This window comes from Hyaena hyaena, unplaced genomic scaffold (assembly GCF_003009895.1).
Source record: "Hyaena hyaena isolate Hyena2069 unplaced genomic scaffold, ASM300989v1 scaffold_65, whole genome shotgun sequence".
In the NCBI taxonomy this organism is placed as follows: Eukaryota; Metazoa; Chordata; class Mammalia; order Carnivora; family Hyaenidae; genus Hyaena; species Hyaena hyaena.
In genome coordinates, this window is record NW_024080697.1 from 1,690,650 (window position 1) to 1,705,853 (window position 15,204).

At 48.3% G+C, this 15,204-nt stretch overlaps 1 protein-coding gene and 1 long non-coding RNA gene across 2 annotated transcripts; one reads left to right on the forward strand and one right to left on the reverse strand.

Moving 5' to 3' along the window:
• Positions 1–5,790: 5,790 nt before the first annotated feature.
• Positions 5,791–9,053, reverse strand: LOC120231951. The gene is made up of 2 exons (XR_005528462.1): positions 8,931–9,053; positions 5,791–6,979 (listed from the first exon to the last, which is right to left on the reverse strand). It is a non-coding gene; the product is annotated as an uncharacterized LOC120231951 (long non-coding RNA).
• Positions 9,054–9,466: 413 nt separating this feature from the next.
• Positions 9,467–12,891, forward strand: FOS (Fos proto-oncogene, AP-1 transcription factor subunit). Its single transcript, XM_039232286.1, has 4 exons — positions 9,467–9,782; positions 10,520–10,774; positions 11,207–11,314; positions 11,441–12,891. Exons 1-4 carry the CDS (start codon positions 9,642–9,644, stop codon positions 12,080–12,082), a joined length of 1,146 nt encoding a protein of 381 aa, XP_039088217.1. The 5' UTR covers positions 9,467–9,641; the 3' UTR covers positions 12,083–12,891.
• Positions 12,892–15,204: the final 2,313 nt, after the last annotated feature.

A 15,204-nucleotide genomic window follows, 5' to 3' on the forward strand; every position in this document is an offset into this window, starting at 1 on the left:
GGTCTAGGGCAATTTGCGTCACTGGTTTTCATTGCTTTGAATGAAGACTCTAAGCTATTGAGAGAGACCTTACCAAGCATCAGTTTTAGCCTGGAGCCATTTATAAGAAGGATCTATATGGGTTGTAACTGCATAAAAATGAAATAGAACTGTCCATACCTGGCTTGAAGTACAGTGACAGCTATGGAGGAAAGTAAACTGGAAAGAGCTGGGACATTTCCAAATTTAGTAGCACTGATCCAAAGCTTGGTGTTTATCATCTGGGGGAAGGAGAGATGGCTTGGTGGCAACTCAGACACTAGAGCTTGAGGTGCACATTTTAAGGACAGAGGGTTGCTGGGTTCAGAGGTGAGGGAGAATCAACGGTTATGTTTCCCAGTACTTAGCTTTACATTGGGAAGCATTTCCTCTGCTCAGAATGCTCTGTTCCTTGTCCTCCCCTGGCTGGTTCCTTACTATCATTTATTTCTCATGACAAAAGTCACCTCCTTCCACCTCATCCAAACACTCACAACATACCTCTGCATTTTAATTACCTGCCCAGCACTCGCTTTTATCTGACATTTTTGTTTGTTTTCTTGTTTATTACTAGACTGTGAGCTTTGCTTTAATAGGAAGCTTGTCTCTTTACTATGGATTCCAGTAACTAGCACATAGTAGATACTCAATAAAGGTACTGAATGGAGAATAAGGAATAGGATAATTGTTCCTATACAATTTGAGTCATGAAAAAGTGAACTTTGTAGAGGTCTTACTTGCAGGTACTTTCTTCCCTGGTGGGGATTCTGAAACCAATGGAAAAATAGAAAGTAGGATAGAGATTTCTGATTAGACCACAACTAAATCGGGGCACCTACATGGCTCAGTCGGTTAAGTGTCCAACTCTTGACTTCAGGCTCAGGTCATGATCTCACGGTTTGGTGTGTGGGACTGAGCACTGTGTTGGGCTCTGTGCTGACAGTACGGATCCTGCTTGGGATTCTCTGTCCCTCTCCTGCTCATTCTCTTTCTCTCTCTCTCAAAAATGAATAAATAGGGGTACCTGGGTGGCTTAGTCGGTTAGGTATCCAACTTCAGCCCAGGTCATGATCTCATAGTTTGTGGGTTCGAGCCCCATGTCGGGCTCTGTGCTGACAGCCAGCTCAAAGCCTGGAGCCTGCTTCAGATTCTGTGTCTCCCTCTCTCTCTGACCTTTCCCTGCTCACGCTGTCTCTTTCTCAGAAATAAATAAAACATTTTTAAAAAATGAATAAATAAACACTAAAAACAAAAAAAAACACAACTAAATTAATCTCAAATCAGATGTGTGATGTGAACACCGCAGAGATGCTCTTATCAAACATAACAATCTAAAACCACTTCATTTGAAATTGTATGGTTGTCTGTCTCCACTACTATTATGTTTTACGTACTTCTCTGGTCATTTTGCCACAAGGGCCAGAAATGGGTAAGAAGTGTCGAAACAGCTGCTGTGGCTGGGAGCTGCTGTTTGGGGAGCCTGCTGATCTGACAGAGGCTGATGAGTGGGGGGCTATTTGAAGAACACCAGGTTTTATTCATCCCCCTAGCCTATTTCACAATGCCTTGCTTCACTCTTTTCCAAGTTCTAAGCTCAGACAGACACCGGCTGGATGAACATTTGACTTGGATGGCAAAGTCATAGCAGCAAATGAACCCCCCGAAGTCCTGCCTGCTGTGAAGTGTCCTACTCATGACAGAGGCCAGGAGAAAATGAAGATTCTTCACTGACAGACACTCTCTGGACAAGGTCACCTACAGTTTATTCCAAACCACCTAGTGAGTCTGGAGGAGGGAAAAGAATGGTTCAGCCAAACTATGCGAACTAAGAATCCTGTGGGCTGATCCCATCCACCGAGCTAAGCAATCTGAACAGGGCAGGGGTATGTGGTCCTCTGTCGTAACCTCAAAGTTCAGCTCCAGCCCAGATAGGGCTGATGTAGGCCCCGCAGTTAGGCCTTGGGTGATTGTGTGGATGTGATACTCTAGTTTTGTCCAGTGCTAGTCTCACAATCAACAAATACTGACCTAGCCCTAGCCACATGCCCAGTCATGGCTAGATTGCCCAAGAAGCCAAGTAAGCACACATATGCTGGGGCCAGGACAGGGGCAAGGGGGGATGAGGGGCATTCAAGGAGAGAACTGTAGCCATCATTCTGTTTATTGAGTAGCTTGCTATTTTGCAAAGCACTGTTCCTGGCACTGGGGAACCACAATTTTTCCCTCCCGTGTGAACTTAACATCCTGGCCTTATTTCAGCATACTTGTGAGTTTTATTTTTTGAAATAAAATTTTATTTTGCAATTTAATGTTGTTTTTATTTTGAACCGCTTGGGAGGGTACCACAGTCATTTTAGGATTGGGGCCATAAACATTTTATTATGGCCTATTCCCAGGGCTTTTAAACATACAAACAAAAAGTTAGGTTTTTAAATCTTAGGCCCAAATATTTTCCAAAAAGTCACTTGTAGTATTAACTTGAGTTAAGAAAGGATGTAGGGGGGAGGCGGTGCCTGGGTGGCTCAGTCAATTAAGCATCCAACTCTTGGTTTCAGCTAAGGTCATAATCTCATGGTTCTTGAGCTCAAGCCCCACATCAGGTTTTGCACTGAAGGTGTGAAGACTGCTTGGGATTCTGTCTCCCTCTCTCTGTCCCTCCTCTGTTCACTTTCTATCTCTCTCCCTCTCCCTAATAAATAAATCTTAAAAAAAAAAAATAAAGGATTTTGGAGGAGAACCTATCCCAGGCAGATTTTCTCATTGTACTGATCACTGTTTCTGAATGAGGTGGCTGTGGATTTAAAACTACAGGTAGTGGAAGCATTTATACAGGAAATATGAGGGGTCTATACAGTTCTAAGTATGGGTGTGCCCATGGGGTTTGTAAGGATTTATATTATTATGCCTGATAAAAAACAGGTGTCGATAGGATTTTGGTTCCCTTCACCATGGAGAGTACAGGTAAGAAGTCATGCATCAAACCCCTTTACCCAAAAAGAGAATCCATGCTGCTTCTCAGCCACATGGGCAATAGCTGCTGAGCTTTCTGTTCAATATTCATTCTTTCCACAAACACTTATTGAATGCCTTCTAGTGTCAAGAAGCTAGGCACTGATGATAGTTTCCTACCAAATAAGACAGATAAAGTCCCTGCTTTTGTGGAAATTATGGCCTAGTAGAGGTAGACAGTGAAAAACTACGTAAATAAAACAAATAGGATAACATGTTTCTGAGTCCTAGATAGAAAATAAAACCAGGCAATGTAACAGAAAGTGACTGAGGGATGCCACACTGGACAGGGGACAGATCAGGCTTCCTGGAGAATTTGATATTTGAGCAGGCATTGATCATGAGGAAGAGTCAACATGTGAAGCTCTGGAAGGAAGAGGGAACAATAGCTAGAAAGTCTCAGCTACAGACTCAGGTTGGCAGATTTGAGGAACAGAAAGAAGGCCAGTGTGGCTGGAGTGGAGGAGATGAGAGAAAGTATTTCAAGATGAGGTTGGAGGGCTAAGCAGGGCCTGGGTCATATATTTGGTAGACCTCAGTAAGGAATGGAAATTTTTTTCTACCATGTAATTCTGTAAACTGGCCACTAAACAGGTTTGAAGGGATTGATGATTTAGTGTTTAGTGTTATGATTTAATTCAGAGCCCCATTAAGTGGGAGAGTAGACTTTTGGCATGTGATCTGTCCCTGTCTTAACTGATTACCTCTCAATCTCCAGTGGGCCAGAGTCTGATCGTGGAATTCTTCAATAAAGTCATTTTGGGGATTTTTAACTGGTGATCTCTAACTCACTGACACTCCACGTAAAATATCAGTGGAGAAAATCAAACCTCAGCTGGTAATTGCAATTGGAAGTTTTTGTGTAGGACACAATCAAATACTAAACTAAGACAAAAAATGTTTATATCTGAGGATGAAACTCTCCCTAATCTATAGATCAGAAGGGAGCACAACTCTGAATTCCTACATACTAGCCAGGATTTTCCTGGTTTAATATATATATATATATATATATATATATAATTTTTTTTTTTGAGAGAGAGAGTACGCATGTGTGCATGAGTGGGGGGAGGGACAGAAAGAGAGAGAGACACACAGAATTTGAAGCAGGCTGCAGGCTCTGAGCCATCAGCACAGAGCCCCACGTGGGGCTTGAACTCACCCACAGTGAAATCATGACCTAAACTAAAGTCAGATGCCTAACCGACTGAGCCACCCACATGCCCCTTCTTGGTTTAGATTGGGGATCTTTAAAAAATTTTTAATGATTATTTATTTATTTTTTATAAAATTTAAAAAAATGTTTTATTTATTTTTAAGAGAAGGAGAGAGAGACAGAGCACGCACTGGGGAGGGGCAGAGAGAGAGGGAGACACAGAATCCAAAGCAGGCTGACAGCTCAGAGCCTGACAAGGGGCTAGAACCCACAGACCATGAGATCATGACCTGAGGAGAAGTCAGACGCTCAACCACTGAGCCACCCAGGCGCCCCTTCCTGGTTTAGATTGGGAATTTTTTTTTTTTTTTTTTTTGCATCACAATTATTACTGTCTCTTTTAAGGATCTTTCTTGTTGAGCAAGACAGTAGATAAAATGGTGTAAACCACGCTTGAGATGTCTTAACACCTCGGAGTGCGTCATGTGCTAGCCCATTCTGGCCGTCTCTGGCCCTCCCCATGCTGACGGTGGGATTTTTCCGCGTTGGATGGGAGTCCTGCAGCTGCAGTGTTTGGTCAGGGTATTTTATTTTCCTATAGGTTTAGTGACATAGAGGGGTTTCTTTTGGAATTCCCAGCAGCTAAGTCCACCAGAGCTGCAGAAGTTCAGCTTAGGACATCTGAGGAGCTGACAACCTGGAGAAGGCTTGCTTGTCTGCCCATGGTGAGCTCTACTTTCTGCAAAGTTTCAGCATGACTGACAATGAGGGTCCAATGATGCAAGCTGTGGTGGGAAATGCTGCATGCTTGGGCTCAAATGTGACTTTCTTAGGCACTGTAACTATTCCCCAATGTCCTTAGCTCCAGATGGAGTGTATCCCAGGGACCACACTGAGCTTTGTTTAAATGCTCGCATTAGCAGAAGGACGGGGATCCCATTGAATCATCATCTCCTGTCAAAAAGCCAAGAGTTGTTCAGAAGGAATGCAGTTTTTCCCAAAGAGGCTGAATCCCTAGTACTAATTAGTCGTGGTGGCTGCAGCGGGGGTGGTGGTGGGGTGCGTGTGTTTGTGTGTGTGTGTGTGTGTGTGTGTGTGTGTGTATGTGTGTGTGTGTGTAGTGATGGTAGTGGTAATCTCGTGCCTCCACTGTTTTAAAATAGGAGCAGTCTTTTTGCTCACCGTCTGAGCCATAGGGTGAGTAACCTTGACCCCTAAAACCCTCGATGGGTGTCATGGGTGTGTGAGTCCTGTCTTCTCCTTGGGTCCAGACATTTAGAATGAATAAATTAGAGGGTGGTGGTAACATGGTCATTGTCATTGCAGACAATGTGGCATTTATGTATGGGCACTGGCTGTCTTTATCATGGGGCTCAATAACAAGGGCAAGTTTGATCTTTCATCACAAACCACTGGGGTGTTCTTTAGACATAGAGCCTACACCAGCTGAAAATAGCCCTAACATCTTGTTATTTTCTCTTTTCCAATTTTTGCCTATTCATACCCATGAATAAAAGACTCAGTCTGTTCAGCCTTTCCAAAGATTTAAAGAACCTTATCTATTGATTTCTAAGTATCCAAAAAGGACAATATTTGCCTTGCTTGGATGAAGGTATCCATTCATTTATTCATTCATTCATCCGTCCATTCAAGAGATATTCATCAAACACCTAATGCGGGCTAGGCACTGTGCTAGGTGCTAAGTGAATATCAGTACATGAAAAAGACAAAGGCCAAAAGCATGTAGATGTTAAATAAGTCTAAGAAGCGACTTCCCCAAGTCCCTGAAGGAGTTGATTTTGCTATACGCATCTTCCTGACTTCTGGTCCCGTGCTCTGACCACAACCCTTCACCGCTAGACCACACTTCCCCAAATAAATAACTACTTCTGCATGCTGAGGACAGATTGTGTGCGGCAGCATTTACGTAGGCGGTACAGACAGCAGCCTTTCACTTAATGTTGCAATAACACCAGGCTAAACAATGTGCACTGACTTTCAGAGTTACAGAACAAACGCTTGATGTGGGTCAGGTCTCTTAATTCAAATGCCAGAGAAGTGCAAAATAGGAAAACTCTCTATCTGATAAGGAACAGCTGTTGAGGAAAGATATATTTGTTTTCAATTTGGGTTAAAATCAGACACAGGATTCTACCCTCCTTTTCACGTTTGGATCCCCAAATAGGAGGAACTCTGCACATAGATAATCACAAACTGCGTAAGTTTGGTTTTATATGCTCAGACTTGTCCAGAACACAGAATCCCTGCCCTGGTAGAAGGCAGCACCGTGTTCACAGAGGCACACACACATCTGTCTCAAAGTCACCCTGACCTTGGCAAATGGCAAAGATAATTTCTCGCCTTGGTTCTGATTTCCCTCTATTTTAAGGCTACATCATGTGAGCCCCATATTAAAAATGTGATTTTGCAGTCCTGAAATGGATACTGTGAGCAGATTCAGATGTGGGAGCACGTTAGGATGAGCAGATTCAGATGCTCTGGCATTTCAATCTTTATCATGTCATTTCCCAGAGGACAGTGGAGCCAGATCCCATCTCTATCGCAGTCCCTTCCTCTGACACTGGTCTCTGAACCCTCCTCTGTGCCTCAGAGCACCCTGTTATTACTCTGCCAAAGCACTTGCAGCTACTTAACAATTCTCTCTTGATTTGCCAGTCTTCTCCCCGAGGCTGGAAGGTCTCTGAAGGTAGGGACAGGTTCACTCTGTTCTGTACAGCAAGTCTCAGCCCCCAGAACTCATAGGAGTGCATGGCCATAGGAGGATCTCAATAGTTCCTGGATGAAAAAATAAAAGAATTATGAATTCATGGTTCTGTCCTTTTCAGAGGATGGATTTGTTAAGTCTCCAACTCTCAGGTCATAATGGTGCCAGGAAGGAAAGGGTTAAGCTATCTGGACGGGATAGGTTCATTCAGAGACCCTTTTCCTTTTATTGGCCAAGACAGGATAAAGTGACATATGAGATGAATCCTGGGATATAAAATCTTGACACATCCTTTAGGTGTTGAGCTGAGATGACTCAAAGTCTGAAGGGGAAGTAAATGAAATCATTCTAGGTTTTCTCTTAAGTGGCTTGAGATCCAGTTATGAATGGAAGGCAAGGCCAGGCCCAGGAATTCAAGGCTTGACCTACTTTGCCCAAGCTAATAAAAAGAGAGATGGATTTGCCTTCATAACTTTTTTTTTTTAATAATCAAGGACAGTGAAGTAGCCTCACCAATGATAGAATTAGGAGAACTGAAGGCCAAAGAATTGCTTTAGGATTCAGCGCAGCTCCAAGAAGTCTGTGTTTATATATTATGTGTTTTTCCTTCTCGCTCTCCTTTTTTAAGTGCGGGAGGTGGGGGTGGGGGGGGAAGCGCCTGAATTCCCACCAACACAAACCAGTGACATGTAATGATGAAATTCTGTTTGCACCTCTGCCTGTGACAGGGAATGCAAAAATAGCAAGTGGCCCAGTTACACGAATCCCCGCCTCCCTGCCCTCCCAGCCCCCGCCGGGTTCTCATCTCTAAGAATGGAGGTTAGCGCACCGCGGCGCCCGAGCCGCACGCAGTCCCAGCACCGGAGGATGAGGTCAGGCGGCGGGAGTGGCCGCAGCCGGGCCGGGGAGGCCGAGGCCCCGGGGGAGCGAGGAGGGAGGGCGGCCTGGCCAGGTCGACCGCGCTCCCGGCCGCGCGGCGTCGCCTGGAGACAGCCCTGGCGGCGCAGTGTTGCTGTAAACAGCAGCTTCCCTGTTACTATCTATAGCAGGATCGCCTGGCTCCGGGGTGCGGCGGCTGGAGGCAGGTCGGCGGTCCGGCTCCCCGCGGGATCCGCCCGCTACCCTAATCCCGCCTCGCCCCTTTCCGTGAGCCCCTGGCCCGAAGAGTGGGGGAAGGGGCACAGGGGCTCTGCTGGGATCTGCGGCTTCGCGTCCCCGAGGTGGCCGGCGCGCGGGGACCCATCCGGGGGCAATGTGACCCCAGCTGTCCTCTGCAGCGGAGCACGGGGCTGGGGGCATCTGGGGGCGCAGCGCACTCCCGAGCACCTAGCCGCCCCAACCCCGTTTACCAGGCCGTGGGGCCGCGTCTTGGGTCTCAGCGGCCGAGGTCTCCGGCCTGGCCTCTGCTGACCACGGTCCTTCCAGAGTCCGCGGTGCTCCCCCCTCCAAGTCCGCGCTGGAAAATCACCCGCTGTGGGCTCCCAGTAATAAGCCCAGCTTCCTGGGGAACCGAACCACATCTAACACCCCAGCTTGGACTTGCGCTCCCCCAAGAGCTCTCTCCACCCGGTACTCCAATCTGACCACCTTGCCCACATAACCCCCTCACCCCACCCCACTCCCCGGACCCCAGCTCAAAAGTAGGCAAACGAACCCATCAGTCATCCTTGCATGGAGGTCCTGCACAATGTTTACTGGCTAGTGTCTCAGAGATTTGACAGTAACACTAACATCACTAAGTATGGGCGAGAAAACAAAATGCGCTTTTCCTTAACAACAAAAAATTAAAATGACCAGCATCTTAGATAAAGTAGGTTATCGTAGTCCCTTATTTTGGATTTCCCGACTTTTGCTTCCAAATGCAGTAACAGTCCTAGTATTGCTCGAGAGTGGGGGCTTAAGGATCCGCTTCCACAGTCTGCACTGAATTAGGGGCTAGAATTTGGAATGTCGTGGGGGGGGGCGCATTCCTTCGGGGGCCGAGGCTTAAGCCCTCGGGCTCTGTACCTGTGTCTCCTTTACCTGAGCCCCAGCACGTTTCCGGGGTTCCGTATACTGGTAAAAGGGCGCTTCCACCCCATCCCCCCACTCCGCCCGGGGAACAAGGGTCCGCATTGAACCAGGTGCGAATGTTCGCTTGCGTTCTTCGCCTTTCCCGCCTCCCCTCCCCCGGCCGCGGCCCCCGCCTCCCCCCGCGCTGCACCCTTGGTGTTGGCTGCAGCCCGCGAGCAGTTCCCGTCAATCCGTCCCCCCCCCCCACAGGATGTCCATATTAGGACATCTGCGTCAGCAGGTTTCCACGGCTGTTCCCTGCGGTCGTGGGGGGAGCTATCCTCGGAGTTCCTCATCTTAGGGGGTCTATGAGACCCCTGAGACCGAAATTGCTGAACTTTCAGGACATAAGGAAATGCGCCAAGACGGGAGACGGGAGGCAGCGAGGGCGGCGAGGAGGAAGCAGGCGTGTCCAGATCCGTCGCCACCCCCCCAGCACCGCGATGGTCGCGCCCATGACGTATAGCAGCCCATTCATGAATCTGTTATAAAAGCAGTGGCTGCGGCGCCTCGTACTCCAACCGCATCTGCAGCGAGCAACCCAGAAGTCGAGACAGAGCCGGCGGCGGCGGCGGCGGCGCAGCGAACGAGCAGTGACCGCGCTCCTACCCAGCTCTGCCCCACAGCTCCTACCTGTCTCTGCCCCTCAGCCCCTCGCCCGGGCCTAGACTCACCGCGACCATGATGTTCTCTGGCTTCAACGCCGACTACGAGGCGTCCTCCTCCCGCTGCAGCAGCGCCTCCCCGGCCGGGGACAACCTCTCCTACTACCACTCACCGGCCGACTCCTTCTCCAGCATGGGCTCTCCTGTCAATGCGCAGGTGAGGCTGGGGGGCCCGGGACTCCAGGTGACGGGGCGGGACGCTCGGGGACACGAGTCGGGGACTTTTGGCCGGGGAGGGAGGCTGCCCGTGCCGGAGCAGCCCCATCTCCGAGAGCCCCGGACTTATTCGGAGCGCACGCACGCTTGTCATAGTAAGAACCGGTCCTCCTCCCCCGCGGCAGGCTCACTCCGGAGTTGCCCTCGGACCGCGCTTTCTGACTGGTCTCTGACATTAGCCGGGGCAAACAGGTCCCAAGCAAAGACTCGCGAACTAGATGCTGGCTCCTCCGGGAGACGGCAAAAAGCGACAGTTCCCCCTCCCCTAGCAGCCTGGAGCAGGGAGGAGGGGCGGAGGAGGAGGGTGAAGCAGGCGGGTGTGTAAGGCAGTTTCATTGATAAAAAGCGAGTTCATTCAGGAGACTCCGGAGCGGCGCCTGCGTCAGCGCAGACGTCAGGGATATTTATAACAAACCCCCTTTCAGGCGAGTGATGCCGAAGGGATAACGGGGACGCAGCAGCAGGGTGGAGGAGAAAGGCACCGCGTTGCGGATTTCTTGGGAGGAAACGGGGAGACCTTCCATCCAGCATGAGGGGCATATAAAAAGATGAGAGCAGTCCGGGGCTTGCTTCTCCCTCTCTCTCCCTGCTGCATGCGGCACTGGAAACTCGGCTCGCCCCACCTGTGTCCGGAACCTGCTCACTCACGTCAGCTTTCCCCTTCTGTTTTCGTTCTAGGACTTCTGCACGGATCTGGCCGTCTCCAGTGCCAACTTTATCCCAACGGTGACTGCCATCTCCACCAGCCCGGACCTGCAATGGCTGGTGCAGCCCACCCTGGTCTCCTCGGTGGCTCCATCTCAGACCAGAGCCCCCCACCCTTATGGAGTCCCCGCCCCCTCTGCTGGGGCTTACTCCAGAGCTGGAGTCGTGAAGACGATGCCCGGAGGAGGCAGAGCCCAGAGCATTGGCAGGAGGGGCAAAGTGGAACAGGTGAGGAGTTCTTCAGCGCCTTCTCTCAGTAGGGGGCGTGGATTGGCATCAGTGGAGATGGGGAGCACAGTAGACAGGGTGAAGCCACTCACGGAACTCACTACCCATCGTAAACCGGGAACCCTGGCTCCAAGCCATTACGATCCGAAGCCACACTCCGATAGCCCTACTTCAAGCAGTGCTACAATAGTGTCTTCCCTAATAGGTTCCTACCTCATGCTTTTAGACTGGGCTCTTCTTTGTTCTCATGCTGAGGATCTTATTTTAAATTCAAGTCACACCTAGCCCACAACTGCAGGTTAGAAATGACTTCCCAGCAGAGGTGCCAGGAAGTTGAGAAGCAGCAGTGGCCAGTTTCCCTGGGGTGGCTGAACAGAGCTGATGGCAGACCTTGTCACTGACTGTTGGTCTTTTTGACATTTCTTCTTCTAGTTGTCCCCAGAAGAAGAAGAGAAAAGGAGAATCCGAAGGGAAAGGAATAAGATGGCCGCGGCCAAGTGCCGGAACCGGAGGAGGGAGCTGACGGACACACTGCAAGCGGTAGGTAGATCCTGGGGGTCACTCCTTTTTCAAACTTTGGGAGAAAGTTTTGGAGACTGGGTGTAGGGGAGCAGGGTCCTTGAGTAAGCCTGTGTCTTATGCTTTGCTTTATCCCTCTGGCTACAGGAGACAGACCAACTGGAAGATGAGAAGTCTGCTTTGCAGACTGAGATTGCCAACCTGCTGAAGGAGAAGGAAAAACTGGAGTTCATCCTGGCAGCTCATCGACCCGCCTGCAAGATCCCCGACGACCTGGGTTTCCCCGAAGAGATGTCTGTGGCTTCCCTAGATCTGAGTGGGGGCCTGCCGGAAGCTGCCACCCCCGAGTCTGAGGAGGCTTTCACCCTGCCCCTCCTTAATGATCCTGAGCCCAAGCCCTCCGTGGAGCCCGTCAAGAGCATCAGCAGCATGGAGCTGAAGGCTGAGCCCTTTGATGACTTCCTGTTCCCAGCATCGTCCAGGCCCAGCGGCTCCGAGACCGCCCGCTCTGTGCCAGACATGGACCTGTCCGGTTCCTTCTATCCAGCAGACTGGGAGCCCCTGCACGGTGGCTCCCTGGGGCTGGGGCCCATGGCCACAGAGCTGGAGCCTCTGTGCACCCCGGTGGTCACCTGTACTCCTAGCTGCACTACCTACACGTCTTCCTTCGTCTTCACCTACCCTGAGGCTGACTCCTTCCCCAGCTGTGCGGCTGCTCACCGCAAGGGCAGCAGCAGCAACGAACCCTCCTCTGACTCGCTCAGCTCACCCACGCTGCTGGCCCTGTGAGCAGGCAGGGAGGGGAGGCAGCTGGCACCCACAAGTGCCGATGCCCGAGTCGGTGCATTACAGAGAGGAGAAACACGTCTTCCCTCGAGGGTTCCCGTAGACCTAGGGAGGACCTTATCTGTGCGTGAAACACACCAGGCTGTGGGCCTCAGGGACTTGAAAGCATCCACGAGTGGACTCAAGTCCTTACCTCTTCCGGAGATGTAGCAAAACGCATGGAGTGTGTATTGTTCCCCGTGACACATCTGAGAGCTGGTAGTTAGTAGCATGTTGAGCCAGGCCTGGGTCTGTGTCTCTTATCTCTTTCTCTTTAGTCTTCTCATAGCATTAACTAATCTATTGGGTTCATTATTGGAATTAACCTGGTGCTGGATATTTTCGAATTGTATCTAGTGCAGCTGATTTTAACAATAACTACTGTGTTCCGGCAATAGTGTGTTCTGATTAGCAATGACCAATATTAAACTAAGAAAAGATATGACTTTATTTTCTGGTAGATAGAAATAAATAGCTATATCCATGTACTGTAGTTTTTCTTCAACATCAATGTTCATCGTAACGTTACTGATCATGCATTGTTGAGGTGGTCTGAATGTTCTGACATTAACAGTTTTCCATGAAAACGTTTTATTGTGTTTTTAATTTATTTATTAAGATGGATTCTCAGATATTTATATTTTTATTTTATTTTTTTCTACCTTGAGGTCTTTTGACATGTGGAAAGTGAATTTGAATGAAAAATTTAAGCATTGTTTGCTTATTGTTCAAAGACATTGTCAATAAAAGCATTTAAGTTGAATGCGATCAAACTTGTGCTCTTCATTCTGGAAGTTTTTGTAAGATTGTGAAAGGTATGGGAGACCAGTTTGTCAAGAAGGGTGGCTCCTGGAGGGGGACACGCCCCTCCGTTTGATCCCTTATCAAAGAGGAAAAGGAAACTCTAGACCTGATGTTGGAATATTTTACACATACAGGTTCATCTGGTGAGGCTAAGATTCTCTCTTTTTTTTTTTTTTAATTTTTTTATTTATTTCTAGGAGAGAGAGGGAGAGAGAGACAGAGTGAGCAGGGGAGGGTCAGAGAGAGAGAGGGAGACACAGACTCTGAAATAGGCTCCAGGCTGAGCTGGCAGTCAGCACAGAGCCCAACGCTGCGAGATCGTGACCTAAGCGAAAGTCGGACCCTTAACCGACTAAGCCACCCAGGCGCCCCGAGGCTAAGATTCTTTAGAAGATTCTGGGGTGGGTTGGCTGTGCAGCCATTTGTGGGAACATGTCTTCCTGCTTCTTTCTCTGTTTTGGAAGTCAAGGGGGGAAATATTTAGATCTAACTGTACTAATATTAAATTGAAATGTCATGATCTTACAGGAACCCTTTTAGCAAGCAGAATTGAGCTTGGTACAAACCATGTTAACTTTTTATTCCCACAAAATTATGTGAGGGGTTACTCTCACCTTCAAGGTGAGCAAATTGAAGAAAGTTTAGAATGAATGCCTTTCTCAGTATTCCACTAGTGAGATAAGTCTTAATTAACTTCCTCATACCTTATCCTATCCCTAAGGTTCAGCTTCCTCTTAATACTTGGTTTAAAAAAAAAGAAGCAAAACTTCTCAGGCCTTAAACATACATTTAGTTGGACTATTTTTGTTCTCATAAGGAAAGGAGGGCTACTGTCCTATCCCTTGGTAACACACGCATCGTAATTTCTGACATTTCTTTAACATCATATGCCTCCCCTTCAGTTTACACTGGGGAAGAGAAAACTGGCTCTGAGAATTTGAAAGAGATCTTGAACAGAACAAATAATGGTTGATCATTTGGTAAATAAAAAGTTACATAATAGCTCATTAGGGAGAAGTCAACATGACTCTGAATAAGCTTTAACTTAGAATCTTTAAGAAGAACATGACCTTTGTCTGGGGCACTTCTAGTAATGGGGCCCTAACACGCACATGCACAAACCACAAAGAAAGGAGATGGGGCCCTTCCCCTCCCCGTTCTCAGGTACCATGCTGGTACCATGCTTGGAAGCCAGAGGCCATGCTTCCACACCCGCTTGGTGGGAAGAGAGCTTCAGTGCTGGTCTCCCAATGCATCGGTGATAATGAAAATCACTGGGTGGTTATGGGATGTCACACTCAGTCAAGTTGAAAGTTTTAATTGAAAATGACAGTTCCATTGAGGTTGATGTCCTCACCTATGATCTCCCTGTGCCTCACAGAGTAATTGACATCTGAAACCAACTTACTTTAGGCTCTTGAGAACACTGATATATAACATAGGACTTGTGTATTACTTTGCAATGATGGAAGTGGCTTTAGACTTCCTATTTGCTGTTCAGAAGGTACATTTTCTGTAGCCTTTAAATATGGGCTAGACTAATTACAAAATTGCTATAGCTAACACTGAGACTGAAATAACAAGGTGAGATACCCTACAAAGAAGCTAGCTGCCCCCCACCCCCATACATACAGGAATAACAACCCACAGAACAAATCACAGATTTCCCAGGTGGAGAAGGGTGTCTGGACATCAGCCTTGGACACTAAACTGCTCCCCAGGACCTGACTAAGGTCCCTGTCAGTCCCATGCTGACTATAGAGAAAGAACATTGCTTTCCCTTTGACAGCCTTACCCTATGCCCAGACACTTACCGTTCCTCTATTTCACCATAATCCAGAGAAAAGCAGGCTTCCCCACCAACAAGACGGCATTACAGGTCTTGGGAGAGGTACTTGCATACAGGGAATCCCTTAACAGGCTTCTCAGAGGACAGAGTATCCTCCATAGGATTGACATCTCACCAAGCTCCCTGTGGACCATTCTCATGGGATCAAGAGAAGAAAGGAATTCTTTCTCTTTCCACCAAAGGGCTCTTTCCAAATCTTCCTGTCCTGAGTCAGGATTCAACAGCTCCAGTGGATGATGGCTACTAGGAAAGTCAACTTCCTCTTGGGAAAGACTGATCTTTACCCACAAGATATGATCTCACACTGGTCTCAACAAAACAACTATCTGAGAAGATACAAATATAATAGAAGGGAATGGGTATGAGGAGGGGGGGTCATTTTCTTATGGGGAACATGTCTGGTATAGTTCATCGAAGGATCCTCAGGCCTGTC

Excerpts from the sequence above, each read along its gene's own strand:
- FOS (XM_039232286.1), top strand. The coding sequence starts at position 9,642 with ATGATGTTCTCTGGCTTCAACGCCGACTACGAGGCGTCCTCCTCCCGC. Across the intron at positions 10,775-11,206 it reads GGAGGGGCAAAGTGGAACAG|TTGTCCCCAGAAGAAGAAGA; the intron begins GTGAGGAGTTCT and ends TTCTTCTTCTAG. Across the intron at positions 11,315-11,440 it reads TGACGGACACACTGCAAGCG|GAGACAGACCAACTGGAAGA; the intron begins GTAGGTAGATCC and ends CTCTGGCTACAG.